General features: G+C 42.7%; 2 protein-coding genes across 8 annotated transcripts in view; one reads left to right on the top strand and one right to left on the bottom strand.

Moving 5' to 3' along the window:
• tle2a (TLE family member 2, transcriptional corepressor a) overlaps window positions 1-2,885 on the top strand; it is a 35,954-nt gene extending 33,069 nt beyond the window's left edge. For all 5 annotated transcript variants that reach the window (XM_063466230.1, XM_063466228.1, XM_063466227.1 and 2 more), the window contains exons 17-20: window positions 757-904; window positions 1,006-1,156; window positions 1,419-1,495; window positions 1,734-2,885. In XM_063466230.1, the coding sequence (XP_063322300.1) occupies window positions 757-904; window positions 1,006-1,156; window positions 1,419-1,495; window positions 1,734-1,841 (484 nt within the window). In that variant the 3' untranslated portion in view covers window positions 1,842-2,885. The remainder of the gene's footprint in view (window positions 1-756; window positions 905-1,005; window positions 1,157-1,418; window positions 1,496-1,733) is intronic.
• A 6,694-nt stretch (window positions 2,886-9,579) lies between these two features.
• The window catches only part of tle2b (TLE family member 2, transcriptional corepressor b), a 77,732-nt gene continuing 66,216 nt past the window's right edge, over window positions 9,580-21,095 (bottom strand). For 2 of the 3 annotated variants that reach the window (XM_063467508.1, XM_063467509.1), the window contains exons 12-20: window position 21,095; window positions 20,321-20,490; window positions 19,757-19,833; window positions 18,541-18,790; window positions 17,996-18,243; window positions 17,395-17,542; window positions 16,589-16,739; window positions 16,349-16,425; window positions 9,580-13,811 (exon numbers count right to left, since the gene is read on the bottom strand). The exon at window position 21,095 is cut by the window's right edge and continues 159 nt beyond it. In XM_063467508.1, the coding sequence (XP_063323578.1) occupies window positions 13,704-13,811; window positions 16,349-16,425; window positions 16,589-16,739; window positions 17,395-17,542; window positions 17,996-18,243; window positions 18,541-18,790; window positions 19,757-19,833; window positions 20,321-20,490; window position 21,095 (1,230 nt within the window). In that variant the 3' untranslated portion in view covers window positions 9,580-13,703. The remainder of the gene's footprint in view (window positions 13,812-16,348; window positions 16,426-16,588; window positions 16,740-17,394; window positions 17,543-17,995; window positions 18,244-18,540; window positions 18,791-19,756; window positions 19,834-20,320; window positions 20,491-21,094) is intronic. The other variant, XM_063467510.1, reaches the window with a different exon arrangement.

Genomic DNA, 21,095 nt, shown 5'->3' with positions numbered 1-21,095 from the left:
ATAGTATAAGGAATTGGTGTAATTTTACAATCTGCGCTGTCAGTCATGAAATAGACATAGCGCCAGGAAAAACTGCACTAGGGGCACCAAAGCAACGACTTTTTTGTAAGTTTTGAGCACAGGCTGTGCATTTATCTTCTAGCCAGAATGACGACTTACAGTCTTCCTTCCTATCTGTCTTTAAATGGGTTTTACTGGTGGTTTTCCACATTCACGTGTGCAGCATTCTGCTTTTGACAGTTTTTATTTAAATAAAATCTTCAGATGTTATGTTTAATTCTAAGTTCAGGGCTTTGCAGTTCTCTTCCCTTAATGCCTAAATAGTGCTACATTTATACTCTAAGCTGCTATTTACATACACCGTAGGTCCCTCATTTTTTTTTATGATTAACACTTTTTATTAGTGTTTTCTTTTTTTTTTTACTGTGTTACCTGTGTAGACACTTGCTTGCACTTATGGAAGTTTTAGATGTTTAAAAGTAACACAAACACTATAAGTTTGTGCTTTTGATGCTAAATGCAACTTAATTTTGCTAAATAAACATTAATAAAATCTCTGTAGCCTTGAATTCTCTCGTCTATTTGTGGTATGAAATTCTGAATAATGCAGAAAAAAATTGCTCACTTCAACAAATTGTAAAGATTAAATATTAAATGTACTTAAATGAAATGCAGTCAGTGCTGTGTACCTTAAGGAACGTCTCTCTGGTTGTAGTTTAGTCTAGCTGTGTTGACTACCTTGTGTCTATCCTGCAGGCAGTTCCAGGGCCACACGGACGGAGCGAGCTGCATCGATATCTCCAACGACGGCACCAAGCTGTGGACGGGAGGGCTGGACAACACAGTCCGCTGCTGGGACCTCCGAGAGGGACGCCAGCTTCAGCAGCATGACTTCACCTCACAGGTGCGCACACAAGTCTAATACACATAAACCTCAAGAGGCTTCTGGTGACCAATAACACTTTACATCTGTCATCATCGCATTTCCTCCCTCTTTGTCTCCAGATCTTCTCTCTGGGCTACTGTCCGACAGGCGAGTGGCTGGCTGTGGGAATGGAGAGCAGTAATGTGGAAGTTCTGCATGTCTCAAAACCTGACAAGTACCAGCTGCACCTTCACGAAAGCTGCGTTCTCTCCCTCAAGTTCGCCTACTGTGGTACGCACACACCCAGACACACACACACACAGACGACACGTACACACCGATTAGATTGATGGTTTGGTTACATCACACTACCTGAGGGTATCTAATCAGAGGGAAGCAGAACAAATCTTTTGCTTCTCTCATTAGAACACAGAAGCAGTCCTTTCCCTTTCGCCTCTCTCTCTGCTTTTGCTTCGCAGCCGCTCAGGCTTCTCCATATCTCTCCTCCCCTGAGGCTTTATCTGCTGATGGCCGTGTGTGTTTTTTCCTGTAGGTAAATGGTTCGTGAGCACAGGCAAAGATAACCTCCTGAATGCATGGAGGACACCTTATGGATCCAGCATATTTCAGGTAAAACCCCAGAGTTTAATGCAAGACACGCAGCGTGATCTGATGAGAAATTTTGATCTCTGGTCTGGAAACAATTGAGCTGTCAAAGCTTTAAAAATAATACAAGCTTTTTCATTTCCCTGCTCATCTTCTTCAAATATCAGAGGGTTATTTGGGGACACAAAAGTGCCTTTAAATAACAGCTGTGAATTTCTGCATTTTGATTCACTGATGATGTCCTCTCTGTCTTTTTGCTTAGTCTAAGGAGTCTTCGTCGGTTCTCAGCTGTGACATTTCCCCCGACGACCAGTTCATCGTCACTGGCTCTGGGGACAAGAAAGCCACAGTCTACGAAGTTATGTACTGAACTCTGATTGGCTCCAAAAAAGCAAACTAATAATCAGGGGGCGGGGCCAAGGCTCCCTCCTGCAGCATTGACTGTACAGAGCGTTGGTGGCATGGAAAGCAAGAGACACTCAACTTGTACTTTTGTTGTTTTGGTTATGTTTGTGAAAGAAAAGAAAGCGAAGCAAAAAGACGCAAAGTCACATCTCTGGAAAAAAGAAAAAAACTGATTTTAATGCTCTGAGAATGCTGGTTAGTCTATAGCTGCGCAACTGTGGGATTCCTCCAAAGAACTTTTTTGTTTTTGTTTCCTTTTTTGTCCCTTTTTTTAAAAAAACAAAATGAAACCTCTGTAGTGAACAAGAAATTAGGAAAAAAATATTTTTTTAGCCTTTGAATTTTACGCAAGCAGTCGGATGGCATTGAGTGGAGGAACAAAAGACAAAGGTGTGGGACTGAGAACACGTGGGGGAGGGTTCAGAAAACCCTTAATGGAAAAATCCAGTCCATATTCTGTGCTGTGTACAAAGTCCAAGTCTGAGTCAGCTTGGCCTCGTCCGGCCCGGACAGTCCAGCTCTGTCCATAGCACGAAGCCACTCCTCGGGGCAGCAGATGCATGGCAGATGGCGAGACGATGTGGCGTGAGGTTCCAGCAATTTTCTTTTGCTCCTGGTTAAGTTTAAGCAGCAACACGATTGTATCATCTCTAGTGCATACATGACAAGAACAAGGCTCGGTCCTCTAAGGTGTCCTGAGACTCACATTGTCTTTGTTGTTTTACTGTTTTTTTCCTCCTGTTTCTTTCAAAAGAACAAAGACAAACGTGTTCTGAAGATGTTTGATAGAAACCAAAATCAGACGGAAGACTAAACTCAAACAAGTACTCTCCAATATCGGGACACGGCCTCGGCATCATCGACACTCACTCGGCATTAAGTGTGTTTTTTAAATTCTTTTAATTTTAAATGTATTTGTTAGGGCACATAAAGACAGACAGGTAGTTTCACAGCTGCATCATGAACTTGAACCTTGCTATATATGGACATGTAAATAAAGTTCTCTAAAGGCAACCAAAGACGTAATCTGTGACTGTGAATTTTCTTGGAATGTGTGTATGTGTGTATTTGTTGGCTTTTTTGTTTGCTTTTTAACCGCAAACCCAAGTCAGGCTCTCGGCAAGTCTGGCTCGGACATTTAAAACGAACCATTTGTTGAATATTTGTTTAAACCCTAACAGCCAGAAAAGCGTGCTCTCAGCGTGGTGCCAGAAAGCGTCTTAGAAATATTTAGATGAAAAAAAATGAGGGATCTGAATGAGGGCGCACACACACTCTGTTTTAAGGGAATACGGTGTTTCTCCAGTCTGCATCTTCAGACATGTGAGAAAGCGTCTTGGGATCCAAACCCACAGCATGAGCGAGCTCTGATTCACAGCTCCTTTGTGACTGGCGCTCTCAGTAAATAATGCCGTCTTACAGTTGTGTGGGGTTTTTTTCTTTCTTTTTTTGTGCAGAGTGAGCTTGTAGTGTGATGAGACAAAGGTGATCTGCAGCACAATAAACTGTGGGATGGGTTATTATTGCAATAATGCCAAAGAGGGAGTTCTACATTGATTATGGGTGTCGTGGTGACTGTTCTGCCAAGACAAAGCTTTAACTGCGTGAGAAGAGAACCTGAGGAAAGAAAAACAAAACAAGTGAAGCATTTATCTCCTGTCTGGAGTGTAGGGTTGTTGGCATACTTGTGGATAATGATGCATTTAGCTTCATTTAATTTTAGTTTGTGCAGGATTGAAATGCAGGTTTTAACCCTTCAGTGCCTGCGATCGCTGCACTGATTTGCCACAAAGTTATGGCTTTTGGACAGTGCGGCAGCAAGCTAGAGCAGAACGGAAAGTGTACAGGGAAAATGGATTTCTCACCTGCTCTGGGCTTTAGTCGTATCGCTCAGCTGACACTGCCAGACTGAATAGAGATAAATGAGAATGCGGACTGCCAATTAAACACAGCTTTGGAAGGCATTTGTTTGGTTTTGTACTTCAAATTTAGGCCCAAAGTACTGGGATCTTTTTAAACGTCGACACATATGGAAATGTGTGCAAATGAGCCTGGGTATCTGCTTTATTTGATGCGTGCAACTTATTTAGAATCCTGAAGAACCTCCAACACATCAAATGGGTGCCTGGTTTTTAATGATTTTTTCCTGTGTATTGTCCGTGTTATGCAAAACATTGTGGCATCAATTTGTCTTTGTACTGTCATGGGTCAAACGTCATGTTTAGTGTGCGAGTGCAAAACGTTTTTCAGAAGAAAATGAATGAAGGGATGAAGAGAGAGGTTTGTCGTCAAATCAGGCAAAACTGAGGCGGAGGGAATGAATTTTCTCTCGTTAATCAGATTTTTCTTTCAGCATCCAAACATCAAGACTAAATGTCTGCTGCCATAGTGATTTTACATTTGAATCATTTTCATTAAAGGGTGGGATGTTGTAGAAGCGAGTGGACATATTCTTCCACAGTGTGTCCTTTGTCCCGTCTCCCTCCCCTCACCAACAACTGGTCACGGTAGGCGATTGCCCATCCTTGAGCCCAGCTCTGCCTGAGGTTCCTTCCTGTTATAAGAGTGTTTTTCCTTCCCCCTGTCACCAAGTACTTGCTCATAGAGGTCATCTGATTGTTGGGGTATTCTCTGTATTATTTGTTGGGTCTTTACCTTACAATATACAGAGATTTTAGGTGACTGCTGGTGTCATTTGGTGCTAGCATTCATGAACCTAAAGATAATTAAAAGTTGAATTTGAAGCCCCTGCTGCTTTTATAGTGTTTTCTTATCGAGTTGATTGATGCCAGTCATTTAGTTCTGATGCAGAGATTTAGGGAACAAAACATAAATTTGCATGTTTCCTGCATCTGTGGCAGCCGCTCCATTTAGGCGGAGGAGATTCCTCAAAGTTTAAAATGTATATAAAATCTCCATTATTGAATTCTGTATGCATGGGAGCAGAGAGGAGGACAGCACTATTTTGTCTATGACCACCTCTATGAATTTAATGCAATTTAATGATGTTCCGAGTCAACAACCAGAAGAAGAACAACCAGAAAGCATTAGTGGCAAGATTTGGTCCAATCATCCTTCACTTCTTTACTAGTAATGTCTAATGTGTGTGAAGACCAGAGTGATGTAAATACTTCTGCTTAAACCTGTTTGAAATTAGACCATTTTGTATTTTCTGATTTCATTTCATATCGATTTTTTTTTTGTAATGGACCAATAGCTAGACACTACACTTAGCCAATGCTAACAACAAGCCAGCAGTAAGCTTGTTGTAGCAGCTCCGAGAGACTATTAAACTAACAGAGAGAATACATTTGGACTGGAGGTGCATGGATGGAGAGCCGTGCTCTGCTGGCACATCCTCGGGCCTTGCTGCCTCTGCTGTCTGGTATGGACCTGGCTCTGTGCACCTGGCACAGTATCCCATGGTGGGCAAGAAACTGCTGCACAGGCTGCAACATGGAGGGTGATTTGTGTGTGTGTGTGTGTGTGTGTGTGTGTGTGTGTGTGTGTGTGTGTGTGTGTGTGTGTGTGTGTGTGTGTGTGTGTGTGTGTGTGTGTGTGTGTGTTATGATGTTTTATCTTACAGCCACCCTTCAGTTCTGTCCTTAAATACACACGACTCATCACACCTAAGAAGATAATCTCATAATAATTTCAAGTCACAGTGGGTGGAGGCATTTTCATTTTAAAAAGTGTGTTTAACTGCTGTTGTTATCGCGTCCCCATTTCTCACTAAGGACGTGGCTGTAAAAAAAACAAAAAAAACAAAAACGGTGTAAAAAGCAACGGCTACCTTGTTAAAAAAAAAAAAATTAAAAAATTAAAAAAGCTTAATTAACCAATCAGGTGAGGCTGTAATTATACAACTGCCAAAGTAAGCCTGAGCCCTTGAATACTAATAGTACTTGAACAGTATTACTATTCAGAAGCCATTCATCTTTTTGACTTTTGCACGTTGAATTATAGCATGTTATCCACAAGCGGAGCAACTGTGTGAAGGGCCTTGGGGCAGATATTTTTTATGGGGGGGGGGGGGCCTTGCTGCCATATTATACTGTAGCAACTGTAGCACTTTCTCTCTCTCTCTCTCTCTCTCTCTCTCTCTCACACACACACACACACACACACACACACACACACACACACACACACACACACACACACGTGGTGACAATGTTTCAACCTTTACGAGCACATAAACGACTCACCCTTCAGAATTTTGACTTTTGAGCTTTGTGTTCAGCAAAGTCATTAACAGCACTGCTCAAATGCTCAGTAATGGTGGTCATCCTGATCATGTCTTTCTGTTTTGAGCACCATGCTTTCTTTCTTTTGTCCCCCCCCCCCCTTTTTTTTTTTTTTTTGCTTATTCAATGCAATTTTATTTGTAAGTTCCTAATCACAAAAACATTACCTTATATTGTAAGGTAAAGGCACTACAATAATACAGAGAACAATCACATGACTAGCGAGAGGAGGAAGGAAAAAGTCCCTTTTAACAGGAAGAAACCTCAGAGGGGCAGCCATCTGCAGGATAGGAGAAAGCACACACTGCAAGAGAGTTTCCAACAGCACATTAGCTTGCTGGTAACTTCAGCTGCTTTTTCTCTGGCCTTGAATCATTATGGCAAGGATTCATTCTCACAGTGCTGCTGTGAGATTTGTAAAAGAAGTTATCTAAAGAACACTTGCGGACAAAAATACCAGCTGACTCTATGGAAAAAAAATGTAAAGTCTAGAATATGAGTTTTAAAAACTTGGCCACAGTGAAAGAGAAAGAGAGATACAGAGGGCACTTCTTTAAAACTGGTGAGCAAGACACCAGAGCATCAGAGCTGTACATAGTGCAAATTTTGGTATCGTTCTGATACCAAGAAAATACAGGACCACTATTTGCTACTGGTTTATGAAATTAATTATCATTAATTTGGATATTCCGAACACATTTTAATGACCACTAAATCACTGTGATTTTATTTTCCAGAATAATTAGTTAATACGACAAAGCCCACCTTTCAGCTTTTGGAGAAAAGACCTGGAATTTAAATATGCCCCAAAGGACTTTGGGTTAAAAACGTCATAGTGCATGTTTGAGGTATATTTTTTATTTCCAAAAACAATTGTTTATTTAAAACAGTATAATGTGCTACATACTGAACTTAGATGATAGAAAGCAACCATCATCAATCATAATGCACTACTATCAATCCAGCATTGGTATTGATACTGTTGATATTTAAATCGCTCCACCCACCTCAAATATGAACCTCTTTCTACTTCTGTGCCTTGCTGTTGACTGAAGTGCCAGTGTACCAGTGTGTGAAATTCTGATGTGGTTAAATTGTGCATTGAACCTTGCTTGGCCGGATTTAGCACCATGTGTTTGCAGCATTTGTTTGTTACCTGGATGGTGAGAGTTTATAACCTCCGCTGGCTTGTTTTTGGTCTGTTTTGTTGTCAGGCAATGAACATTTGTGGTAAACTGAAATGTTAAGCAAGGACAGACAGTTTTATGTGTGTGAAGAAAATAGTCTTTGTAACCAGTGGCTAATACAGACAGCCTACTGGTAGCTTAATGATGGGAACATGAAAATTTAAATGTGCTGAATACGTTTTAAATGAAAGTGTCTGAGAAAGCGGGACAGAGTGTCAGTTTGATAAAGCATATGATGGCCCTGTGTCTGATACTGTTTTTGTGCAATATGATAGAGTTCAGTCTCAATAATTTAGGGTTATTGTCTCACTTGAGTTCCTAGAAAGAAATTACCCCACACCACCGGCAGCAATGATTAGGGTTACAACCTGCCTTTAGAGTCAGAACTCTTTTTTCCCTTTGTGGCACAGATGCAACACATTCCTGGAAACATTCCTCTGAGATTTTGGTCTATATTGACATGACAGCATCACACAGCTGTTGCAGATTTGTCAGCTGCACATCCACAGTGCAAATCTCTCATTCCACTAAATCCAAAAACTGCTCTATTAGATTGAGTTCTGGTGGCTGTCGAAGCCATTTGACTACAATGGCTTCCACAGAAACCCGTGTAAAAGGATTTGCTACATGATGTACTATTGTACTAGCACTGTGGTCATGAAGGGATGGACAGCAGCAATTCTCGGGTAAGCTGTGGTGTTTAGACAATGCTCACTTGGAACTAAAGGGCTCAAAGTGTGCCAAAAAATCTCTCTCACACACTATTCCACCAGCATCCCCAACTTGAACCGCCGGTACAAGGTTACACTTTTCGTGTTGTTTATGCCAAGTGCTGACCTTACCATCTTAATGTTCCAGCAGAAATCAAGACTTATGTAAATGTGTTAAGACTTATGTTAAGACTTAATCAAGACAAGCCTTCTGTTCTCCAATATTGGTGAGCTTGTGTGAATCATAGCCTCAGTTACCTGTTCTTAGCTGAAAGAAGTGGAACCTGGTGTGGTCTTCTGCTGCTGTAGCCCATTTGCTTCCAGGTTAGACATGTTAAGGATTCATAGATGCTCTCCTACATGTCATTGTTATAGCAAGTAGTTATTTTAGTTATTGTTACCTTCCTATCAGCTTGAAGCAGTCCTGCCATTATCTACTGGCAAATTTCCACCCAGAGAACTGATGCTCACTAAATACTTTCTCCTTTTTTGGACCATTCTCTGTAAACCCCAGAGATGGATGGTTGTAAAAATCCCAGTAGATCAGCAGTTTCTGAAACACTCAGCCCATCTCATCTGGCACCAACAACCTTGGCTCATTCAGAGAGACTTAAATCACCTTTTCCTCCATTCTGATGGTCGGTTTGGACCAGCAGACCGTCTTGCCCATGATTACATGCCTAGATGCATTTAGTTTGTGCCATGTGATTGGTTGATCAGGTAGCTGCATTAATGAGTCGTTGAATAGATATACCTAATATAGTTGCCATGATTCGCCTCCACAGCTCACAGTGATTGTCTTTAAGACACACTGTGAGCCGTTGTTTTACAGCGATCATAAGAAAGTGGAGATAAGTAGATGGTGTAAAGTTACATGATGAGACCATTTCACTGCACTCCTCTCTGCTCACCTGTGATGTGTACGCATGCGGTACAGCTTCTGCAAACAGTAATGAGATTATGGTAAACAATGGAATCAGTTTCTTTGGTGGTTAAACTTGCACCTCACAGCAAGGTCCTGCGCATGAATCTACTGGCTGACTGGGGCTTTTGTGTTTGTTCTACCTGTGCCTGCGTGGCTTCCTCCCACAGTCCAAAGACATGCATGTTTGGTTAATGGCTGATCCAAAATTGCCTATAGGTGTGAATGTCAGTATGAATGGTTGACTGACTCTCTGTGTTGGCCCTGTGATGGACTAGTAATCTGTCCAGGGTGTACACCGCCTCTCAACCTACGACAGCTGGGATAATCTCGAGCCCGAAAACTGCTAAAACGAAAGTTAATATTTGGCTCACATTAGGATTTGGCTTTCTTCTCCACAGTGCAGTCGGTCCCCTGTGTATCTAGGTAGTGCTATCCATCTTCAACAAAGCATGCTCTCACCACTGTTACTTGAGGCTGTTACAGAGACAATAGAGAGAGGACCTGCATGTTAGGGAACTTTTCGCAATGGCCTCATTTTTTTAGCTTTCATTTCTAGAGATGTTAAAATTTATACCAAAAGCGGAGCACCCACTGCCATCCCCATAGTAAAATAATTGACACAGAAGACACTGGAAAGGATGAACACAAGTTTGGTTTATTTTTCACACATAGTATTTCTTTTACAGCACGTGGGAAAACACTTCAGGAGGGAAGACCCAGTTAAAAAAAAAAAAAGAAAAAAAAAAAAAGGAGGAAGTTCCTTGGCTTTTTAAAAGAGAAACTTTACATGAACTTGTAAAATGGGGGGGGGAAATAAGTTTTGAACACTGTTGGAACAGAGAAGCACAAGCAGGGGAGACGTGTTACCTACTGTTAAAGAAAAGTATCAAATACAATGTCCCAAATATTTATGCTATACCACCAAATGCATAGCCATTATACAGCATCATTTTGAGTAGATTACAAGCTTGTGTATGAGAATATCGTTTAGATTTGCCTGTGGCTGTCAGGCAGAAAGGGAAAGAGGCAGGCAAAGGCATTAAACTGTACAGATTATCTCTGACTCCTGGCTGGTACACGAGCCATCTCAGAAGTCTCTCGTAAATCTCCTATTCTGCATTAGTGCTGCAGCAAGAAGCATGGAAGAGTCCTGCTGACATTTTATACAGATGAGCTAGATTGCATACTGTCACGCTAAGATTTTCTTGTGTAAAACTGCGGCTGTGAGACCGTTTGCTGTATTTACCGAACGAAACCAGATTGATTTTGTTCTACCAGCAGTGGAGCTTTAATGCAACAAACATGCAATAAAAAGTGGAACCTCGATCGATCAATCAATGGCTAAATCTATATTTTCATGTCGCAGCCAACGCCTGTTGTACACGGTCCACAGACTCAACATAAACGGCTTATTACTACACAGTAAGGACTGAAAACAGACTAAAATACACGCACTACCACTTTGAAAAAAAGGGGGATAATAAAAACAAAGAGTGGACAGAGGAGCTCTTTTTTTTCTTTACACTGGATTGCTGATGTTGTACACCCTCTGCCCATCACCATTACCAAGGATAAAAGGTACCCTGATTTAAAAAAAAAAAAAAGACAAAAAAGTAGTCCCACCTGTGTTCCTCTTGATATTCTGTCTCCATGTGTGAGTGCATTCCTCCCCATAATCATAGGCGACCCCAATACATAAACACATCATTACATAAGACAAGCAATCACTATTAAAAAAATATTCAGAAATTAACGAGTCATCAAAGAAAATCCTGAAATGTGCCTTTTTAGTCTAAACATTGGTGATGCATGTTCTACAGAAGCAGAGAGCTCCGATATACACTTTGCCTGCCAGTTTGGAATATGATACAAGGAGGAATCAAAAGTAAGGATTATATTTAAAGAAGTAGCTTGACATTTTTCTTATTTGCTGTCATAATAAGAATTAGAAAGACTGATAGTACTCTCATGTCTGTACAATAATTACAAGGCCTGATAGCTTAGTACACAGAAACGAGAACGGGTAGCCTGACTCTGTCTGAAATGTAAAGAAAAACCTCTAAAAACTCCTTCCCAGCATCTCCAATGCTCATGCGTTAATCCACAAAAAGCCAAGTAAAAGCCATATAACGTGCTAGAATACTTCAGAATACAATAATACTTAGTGTAGCCACAGAAGAATAACAGGGAGAAACATCGTTTTACTAGCCTGCTATTAGTCAGGACCACTAATACGTAAGTAAACTTAGCCCACAAACAGAAAAGTGGAGAAATGATTAACCTCGACTTCAGCAGCGTTTGAGCGATCTGATGTGATTTATGCAGACGACGCCCTCTGTGACATTTGTGGTGCTAAACGTGAAGGGTGCCACGGTAACGCATCCAATCTGAGGAAGCACCTGGCCAAACTTTATTGATGGCATGCAAACCAAATTCACCAAAAGCACCAACTTGTAAGGACATATTTATGCTCGCCGACTTTACGCCTGTGCTGGTTTTTAACCGCTGGTTCAAGAATATATTGGTACAGAAGCTTGGAGAGTCACACACACAGATGTTGCAACAGTTTGAAAACATCAGGCTTTCTGGAAAAAAACCCTCTGATTTACGCATTTATTTTATTTTCTGAATGTTGCCATAGTAACGATACCAATGCTGGTATTGGTACTGGATCAATACTATCCTGATAGGATTGATATTTAGTTTCTGTCCTGTAAGTTTAGCGATTTGTGTTAAATTAACAAACAGGCACTTTGAAAAATGTCTGAAGCCTTTTGTGTTGACTGTCACGTCTGTTTTATTTACAGTCTGTACACACAACAGAAGCTGACCCAAAAATGCCGGCACATTTACATCCCAGGTCTCCAAAAACCCAAATTTAAAATATAAGAAAGGCTAAAAGTTGTGTTTCTAACTAATTAGTGGAAAGTAAAAATCACAGTGATTTAGCTGTCATTAAAATGTGTTTGCATAGTGATGATGATTCAGCTCATAAATCACGACACGCTGCTCTCCCCTACACGGTATATGGTATGGAGCTGTTTGCATGCAAAGCGACCAGTCCGGCATAAACGGGCCAAAAGAAGCTGAACTCATGGACGATACTGATTAAATTGTTAGTGATATATTGACAAGAGTTATTTTCAGAGATTTTTTTCAACTATTTTTATTCTGGCTGCACTGAAACTTCAGCATGCAGTTTACAGCGGTAAGGTGTTTAAGCCAGCTAGTGTGGTGCGTCAAATGTTGTCAATAAAAAACGAGTTGTACGCTCTTAAAAGAGTAAAAATGCTCTTTTGGGCACCTGTTTTCTGTCTGTTGGCCAAGCTACATTGGGAGGCTGCTTGCGGCGAATTTACAGACATGAGAGTGGCATAAATCTTCTAATCGTAATCTCAGTGAGCAAGTGAAAATGTAAAAAATTCTTTAAGGTGTTTAGCATCTCAGTTAATAGAAATCAATAGCTTATGAAACAAGAATTAGCCCGAGCACTTGAACACTAGCACATAAGCAGGCAGGCAGAGATGGAGATAATGACTCTGATAAACATGTAATCTCGTCTGTAAATGAAAACAGCAACTAGTTGCATAAAATTTGAAAGGAATCGGATTAGTCGCTGCTTAGTTGGCTGCTGATGATAGCGTAAACGTGTGGTGTTAATTTGCCCCCTCGTCCGCCTTACAGTGAAGCTGGCGTGCTGCTACTTCATCTAGCTGACAGTGCCTTTAATGAGAGTGAGTGCAGCGCCCGGTGTCAGGAGAACAATCCAGAGGAATTAGAATGAACAGCTCGGCTGATGTTCTCTGTTTGTGTCTCTGGGCCCTGGGAGAATCCCATTGACTCCGCTGCTCATTAGACGCTGCCTTTGTCAGACCAAAATAAAATAGATATTAGCAGTGAGACGGGGAGCGCTGCGGTGAATGTTTAATTGGGTGCTCTATGTGTTGTGTGTGTTTCTCTCTTCATACGAGTACCTCAAGGGGGTGGAACCGAGTGTGTGTGTATTCTAGCCTGATGCCGCGCGTGTGTGTATTAGCAGGTCTATGTTTCACGTCAGTGTATGTGGATATCTGAAGCAGCCCCCTTCCGTCTCGGAGCGTCATCATTCCCCAGCTCCTGACACCTCTCGCTGGGGAGATCGAGCTGCGGCGTCAGCCTCATTAAGGCTTCCACTGTCTGGCTAATGAATCGATTGTGTGGTATCAGTGCTCCTGGCTGGCGCTCCCACAGTGCCGCTCCGCGCCTCCTCTGGGGGCCTCCCTTCCACTGAGCTCTTAATCAGGAAACAGCCCTAATTACCCTGCCTCCCTCCTCCTCCTCATCGTCCTCTTCCTCCCTTTCATTTCTTCCTTCCGCACTCACTCTTTCTCTTCTCCTCATCTTTCCCTCTTTCTCCTCCAAACTTTATCTTTATGCTCCACCGCCCTTTTCCTTTGTCCTTCTTATCTTGCTGCTCCCCATTCTGCCTCTCTCTCTCTCTTTCTCTCTGCTATCATGCCTCATCCTTGGGCTAAAAGTGGAAGGGGGAGGAGGGGAGATGGCATTTGGGAGCTTCCACAGTAGCTTATATCACAGCAAAAAAAAAAGAGAGAGGGGGGGGGGGGGGGGGAGTGATGTTTTGGGGGTAAGAGTCAGGAGGACTCAAGACGACTGAGACGGAGGTGCTGCTGTTGCTGATGTAATGAGGATCAGGAGTGGTTGGCAGAGTGTCCCGCCCCTAAAATCTCCACCTTGTCTCTTCCCATCTTGTCCCGGCCCTCAGTACACCACCTCGTACACCGTGGCCTTCTTGTCCCCAGAGCCAGTTACTATGTACTTGTCGTCTGGGGAGACGTCACAGCTCAGCACTGATGAAGACTCCTTGGACTGGGAGTGTTCGAGAGACGGGGGGTGGGGGGTGGGGTGAGAGAGAAAGCAAGAGGGATGTGATGATAAATGGATGAAGACAGAGGCAGAGAAAGGAACACAAAGAGATGTTAGAAAAGATGTGACTCATCATTTAATACTCAATCATACAAGACATATTTGCATTTCAAAACAGTCGGCAATTATTTCCAAACAGACAACTCCACAGCTCCAGGATGCTGACTCATTCGTCTGCTCCAGTGTGAGACACTGCCACATTAACTCCAGGTTTTAAGCAGCATAAGCCTGGTAGCCTCAACTGGAAAAATGCACAATCCTTCCCTTTTATTCGCTCTCTTTTCCCCCCTGTATCCCAAAGCCAGACCTGGGCACCTGGCTTTAGATGATCTAAAGCTACTTCTAAACCCCACCTTCCCTTTCACCTCCTTTCCCCCCTACTGTTCCATCATCATTTATCTTCCTCCCTTTCCTCCCAGACTCTCCTCCTCCTCCACCACCACTCTCTATCCTCTTAGGCTCCCCTTTCACTCAGGCCCCAGCTCTTGTGTCGACTCCTCCTCTCCCTCTCTAAACTTCTCTGCCCTCTCCTCCTTTCCTCGCTACAAGCTCAGCGGGGCTGTCAATCATCAGGGCACTGGTGAGAGGCCATTTCACACAGGAATCCTCAAACTATAACAAGATAGCAGGAGGGGGGGGCGGCGTTAAGGGAGGGGTGGAGGGGTGCAGTGACAGGCTAAAGGATGAGTTTGAAGATGAGAAAAGTAAAGAAGACATTGGAAAAACCCAGAGAAACTTAAAACTCTGATTCTCTACATTCTGATTTACTTTTTGGATGTCTGTGACTTTTGTCTTTTTCACATTGTCTGCTTTCTGGAAAAAAAGAGTCACAGGGTTTATTTGATTCATCTTTTAGCCTAAAATGTTCGGTAACATTTAAGAGACACTAGTTTACTGCTAAAAAGAAGCTGAGGATGTGCTTACGAAGTGAACGAGCTAAAAATAAGTATCATCATTTAAGAAAAAACATCTTTGTGATTGAAAATGTGAAGCTGCATGCTACCATGTGACCTCTTCTAATGTTTTACCATCTATGATCAGAATATCTGTAGGACTGTACCTGGCAGCACAGATTTTCAGCAAATGTGTCATATTTAAAATTTATAGCAGGGAGAATGAACATTTATAAAAAGCACCATTTCAGAATGATAACATAGCTTGTTTTGTTGAACCAATATCGCTGAAAACAGACGAGCCAGGATGAGAGAATGTTTGGTATTTCGGTGCGAAAAACAGCTCAATAAACGCTGAAAAAAGGAAGAGGGGAAACCTTCATGGTGTAAATACCGGCTGGACAGTGAAACAAGTGGATGTCTGTGTTCTCCCTGTGCACCGCAAACACAGTCGCTTCTCTAAACTCACTGATTTAAGAGAACAACTTTTGCACTGTACAAAAGTCGCCCTTATTAAACTTTCTGAACTCGAGACTCATCGGACTGTTGCACTGTTCCATCTGTTTTCTTTCAGTCTGCATATGTTGATTGGATTGTACTCTTTGTGACCTTTGTCCTTTTCCAGTTTCCCTTGAGAGAAAGCAAACAAAGAGAGTGATGCCACACACCAGCTAAAGGACGTGAATGAAAGCACAGAGAGAAAGAGGGGAAAACTGGAAATAAAATAAAGGAAGGCGATGAAAGCAAAGGACAGTAATAAAAAGGACAAGGTCAAAGAAGAAAGTAGGTCCAGGCAGATTTGGAGGAAAAGATAAAAATGAGCAGAGGGAGGGAGGACAACAACAAACAGAGAGGAAAAATAAGACAAGAGCGAAACGGCGCTTTGAAAAGAGGCAAGGAGACAAACGGGAGAGGACAGCGATGAAGAGGAGCGAGAGAGAGAGAGAGCAGCTCTGTTTAACACAGTGACAGGAGGGAGCTGTTTGGCAGGAGGAACATTTGGCATTTGGATAACAAAGCAAGATAGCCAGTATTCTCCTTTCAGTCCACGGGGAAAGACGGGAGCCGCCAACCCTGCTGCCCACTGTAGCTTACAGAAATATGACAACCACACTGTTTTACACACACACACACACACAAACAAAATGCTCAGCTTAAATGTGCCTTCGTCTCTCGAGTTTCATTCACACTCAGATGTACTCGCTCAGCTAAAAATATTCCCTGCATATTCATGTTTCAACATTTCCTCAAACGAGGCAACTGAACAAAATGGAAAGATGGTGTTTGTCGTGTTTTGATTCACTGTGTGTGTTTGTGTGTGTGCGTCAGTCTGCACCATCTGATAAATCTCCACAAGTCACCTTGGATCAACAAATCTGAAAGTGAAAAAAATAGAGGTTTATCACGCTCTCTCCCTTTGAACCCTGTCATCTTTCTCTCTTTTGCCTTGAAGGCTCTGTGTTGCAGAGACTCTCTCCCTATGCCACACTGACAAAAGACATATTACACACACGCACACACACACACACACACACACACACAGAGGATAAACGTCATCAGAGCCAGTCACCGGTGCTTATCTCTCACCTGGAAAATACTAGCTCCATAAGGTGTCCTCCATGCATTCAACAGATTGTCTTTTCCTGTACTCACAAACCACTTCCCTGAAACAACAAAGCCACAGTAACACATGTTAATCAATGAGAAAGGAGTAACTAAAGGGGAATAACAAGCTACAAAGCAAGAGCGTGGAGAAGATGGACACATGTCAGTCTGTGGCTGGAATTCAATTGATTTAGGAACGGATTAAAGTGCTTGTGTTTGTACCGCAGTAGGCGAACTTGAGGGAGAGAACACAGCTCTCGTGGAGGTGCAGCTGATATTTGTCCGGTTTGGAGACATGGAGGACTTCCACGTTACTGCTCTCCATTCCCACAGCCAACCACTCGCCTGTCGGACAGTAGCCCAGAGAGAAGATCTGGATATTGGGTGGAGGAGAAAGAAGATGAATAAAGCAAAGCAGAAAGCAAAACGAGGGGCAACACAGAGGGATTAGAAGGGAGAACAGCAAGAACGCAGAAATTATTTTTAAAAAAGTGAAAAGAAAAACAACATGAGGGGCGGGAAAGAAGATAAGGTTGATTCAAAGAGAACAATGGAAGGAAGTAGGGAGGACAGATAAAAGAACTTAAAATTAGGGATCGAAGGATATTAAAGAGAAGAGATAAAGATGATGGGACAACAAAAGACCAGAGGTGGAAAGTAGGGAAAAGGAAAAATGAAAGAGTGGAGTGATATAAACGAGCTAAATATAGAGTGAAATAAACAGACCTCAGAAAAGATGGCAGACAGAGAAAGTCATTATACTGTGGATCGAAACTCATTTGACACCAGTGGTCAACTGTAGTCCTGTCATCACAGTGAATAGTGAATGAGGGACAAAATGTGTGTGTGTGTGTGTGTCTAGATTATTGTTGTATGCTTGTATTTACTGTGCACGATCCCTTATTACAGATGCAATATTAGGGATCTATTACCATTTAAGTAGTGTACCTGTATCAACATGTTAAAAAGCGTGAACAGAATATGATTACTGTGTGTGTGTGTTTGCCTGTGTGTGTGTGCGCCCGCACCTGTGAAGTGAAATCGTGTTGCTGCAGCTGGCGTCCTTCTCGGAGGTCCCAGCAGCGGACTGTGTTGTCCAGCCCTCCCGTCCACAGCTTGGTGCCGTCGTTGGAGATATCGATGCAGCTCGCTCCGTCCGTGTGGCCCTGGAACTGCCTGCCGGGACAACGACCACGCAAACACGCACAAAAGAGGGTCTAAGAACCGAACTGGAACCCCTTCGAATACACAAGCAAAGCGGACTCTGCCTCCCTGTTGTTTCTCTGCTTCTTTTCTGGTAGAGGTGTCAGATTAAATATGCTTTAATTCTTGCCTCCCCGTAGAACCGACGGTGTTCCGCATCTCATTTCCTTTTTATTTAAGCCCAGCTTTGCTAAAACAGAGCTGTTTTATCCTCTTCACATCCCCTATGGCTAGATTATCCCTTTTGTTTGCACCTGACCTTGGTGTTAGTTAAAGAAGCCACAGACTGCAACAATTTCTCACTCGCTTTCTCTTCTTACATATTTTATCTTCCCTTCCTCCATCTGAAATATTCTACCTTCTTTTTCTCACCTTTCTCTTTCTGCTCTCTTCTCACTACAGTCTACCTGCAGAGGTCCTACTTACCTGACGAGCGTCTGGTTGTGAAGGTCCCAGACGACGATGTTGCCGTCGCTGCAGCAGGAAAAGCAGACCTTGTTGTCAGGGGAGATGGCCAGAGCGTAGCAGGCGGGAGCGGACGACGTCAGCTCCGCCTTGATGCGGGGAGTTGGCGTGGCCAAATCCCAGATTGACAACGTGCTGGCCTCTCCTCCAACAATCAAGGTTCGTCCGTCTGGGAGGATTTTACAGGAGCGGATGTAGTTATCCCTGTTCTGATTTGACAAGATAAAGAAACCAGTCAGATTACGGCTGTTGTAACTTGATCAAGGAGGGGGGAAAAAAAGTGCGTGAGGCTTTACAGGACAGATGGCAACACTAGGGACATTCAGGAAATTAATGTGGACGTTTTAATGTCTGTTACCAAAGTGGAGGAGGAAAGACGACATGGTCAGTAAAAACAAATCTGCTCTGTGGATGCATGCACTGGTTTTCACGGATTCACATGCGAGTGGAGTACCCTTCTCAATTTTTTAAGACTTGTGTGTGCCACATTTTCCTTCATGTCTCACCAGACAGTCCAGCTGGGCCATGGGATTCTTGCTTCCTGGTTGGCTGATGTCCCACACCTTGACGCAGCCCTTCCCTCCGGTGTAGACGTGGCGAGTCGAGGTGCTGATGGTGACGGCGCACACCACCTCTCCGTGGCTCAGGGTGTGGATCTGACGGGCGTGACGAGGGATTCCCGGACCCAGCAGAGCGTCGGGAGGAAAGGGCACCGGCTGCATCTGGCCGTCCGCGCTCACGTGGAACGAATAGGCGCTGAGAAGGGATAGAAAGAGGAGGGGAAATAAATCAATACAATCAGGCAGAAAGAGCTACAGCTAAAAAAACAAACTAAAATTGGACTCCTAGGCGCTATGAAGACAAGAGAGAGAAGATGAAAATCAATCAATCAGTTAGCGAGCAAGTAAAAGCAGAGTGCTAGGGGTAAATACACACAACTCATTAATGACCACAAATATGTCAGTGGGCAGTGTGACGTCTGACAACACCATAATGGCCTTGAAACTCCAGTAGTATTTCCCCGAACTCTGGCAATTACTGGGCTCACCGTAGCTACGGGCAGGAATGCATAATGGCAGATTATATTACAGGGCAGAGTCAGTGTGGCTTTGCTAATGGCTGATCGATACTGTAGCGGTTGGAAGCCGAGGCTGTTTTATGATTTCAAATTAGCGCCGCAAGAATGAAATGCCACTCTGCAATGAATGACAAAAACAACACAATTCCTCAGTCTGCAAATTTGTCTGAGTAGGTGCCGGGACATTTAAAAATCACACCAGTATTTCAGACATCAAAAAAGGTTCATGGACATCTTTGAAATGCCCTATATTTTCTTTTAAAAACACAAAGAGGAGCAGCTACAGTTCATCCTGATTCCCATCCAAGGCAAATATTTGTGGGTTATCACTGAGCTAATATTTGAAGCATGTGCCTGTTGTGTTGTTGTCCTTTTCTGCTGTTCTATAAGCACCATCAGCTAAAAATAAGATTCAAAATGTAACTGCTTCATTCAATTATACAGCACATCCATGCAAAATAAATACAATACTAATGCTATTACATGTGCCTCAAAACTGTAGATGGTTTTAATTGCAAAGCAGAAAAACACTCAGCTTCAGATAAAATTTGCAGTACATTGAATCATTATATTTTATCTCTCTTCACGCTGGAGCATCGTCTAATCTGTGCTTGTTTTAGTGCGCGATAGAAGCTCTGACTTACGGCTTGCCACCAGAGGAACCAGGGAGAGCGGAGGGCAGCCCCGGGGCCCTTAGGTGAGACCGAGAGTCATACGCCACCTGGTGGAAAGTAAAGCGTGAACAAAAAAGTGACAGACTGGCAAAGGCCACCTAAAAGATTCAGAATGATTTCCAGAAAGATTATCATCCAAAGGTGCAAGAAGTTATCCAGTAGAATCTATTTTCCAAATAAATAAAAATAGTTGCAATTTAAAGCAATTAGAAGAGACAAATTTATTCTTCTACATTAGACTTTAACTGGACTCTTTCAGCTCCTTCTTGTTCACCCACATTTCCTGATATGTAAGATAGATGCAATCCATCAAGGCAAGGCTCTTTGTAGTAAAGTTTCTCTTCTCTACGACTGTAGCGCTATATGAAAGTGAATTTGAGAATGTAAATGTGACAGCTTCGAGTATATAATGAATGCAGTTGATAGCGCAGAAGTGATTCATCAAGTTTTTGAACAGTGCTACAAAAGTCGAAAGTTTGCATCTGAACAATAAATCAGAGCTTGACAGAGAAGATAAATTTGGCCTTTACACACCATGGGGCTTCTGGAGTACGCGCTGGCCGCGGCGCTGATTTGCGGGGAAAGAGTCAGAGCCCCTCCGAAGCCTCCTGGGCTGGCCAGCTCCCCATTCAGTCCTGCGTGGGACACCACGCCAAAATGAGCCGGGTATGAACCGGGGGGCACAGACATGGGACTGCGGAGAGCTGGGGAGGGAGGGAAAGAGGAAGGAGGAATTGAAGGATGGGATGAAGGGAAGAACAATGCACAGCATACAAGCACAGACAGTCACAGAGGGACTGAGAAGAATGGAAAATGTTTCTTTACACTAAACTTTGTTTATACACCGAGTTTGACACCAGACCAAGAAGCGCTCAAATCCACACTGTATCCACATTATTAAGTATATCAATTTTGCTCAACTTTGCTTTGATCATATTAAGCGAATTTGCAACAAAACTGTAGAGTAGGCAAGATTATTCAGTATATAAGTATAAACAAATGTGGAAATGAAAAAAGTGGGATAAGAGGTTAAAATGCATGAAGGGCAGAGGTCAGCTGGGTACAAGGCCTGAATTAAAAGATTGATTTGATCCAATTAGTTGTATGAAAAGGACCTGCAGTAAAGCAGCTAAGTTTAAAAGTCAAGGGCAGTGGTACTGTGATCATCTGTACAATTTACAAATATTAAAAAACAGTGTCACCATAGCTTTGTATCAGAGAGGGCCTTTATCTACAGTGAAATTATCATAACCAGTTATTTTAGATTTAAATTACAGCAGGCTTGTCAGTCAGTCAGGAGAGTCTCACC

Source organism: Pelmatolapia mariae, linkage group LG23 (genome assembly GCF_036321145.2).
Source record: "Pelmatolapia mariae isolate MD_Pm_ZW linkage group LG23, Pm_UMD_F_2, whole genome shotgun sequence".
In the NCBI taxonomy this organism is placed as follows: Eukaryota; Metazoa; Chordata; class Actinopteri; order Cichliformes; family Cichlidae; genus Pelmatolapia; species Pelmatolapia mariae.
This window is presented reverse-complemented; position numbering and strand designations above follow the sequence as displayed.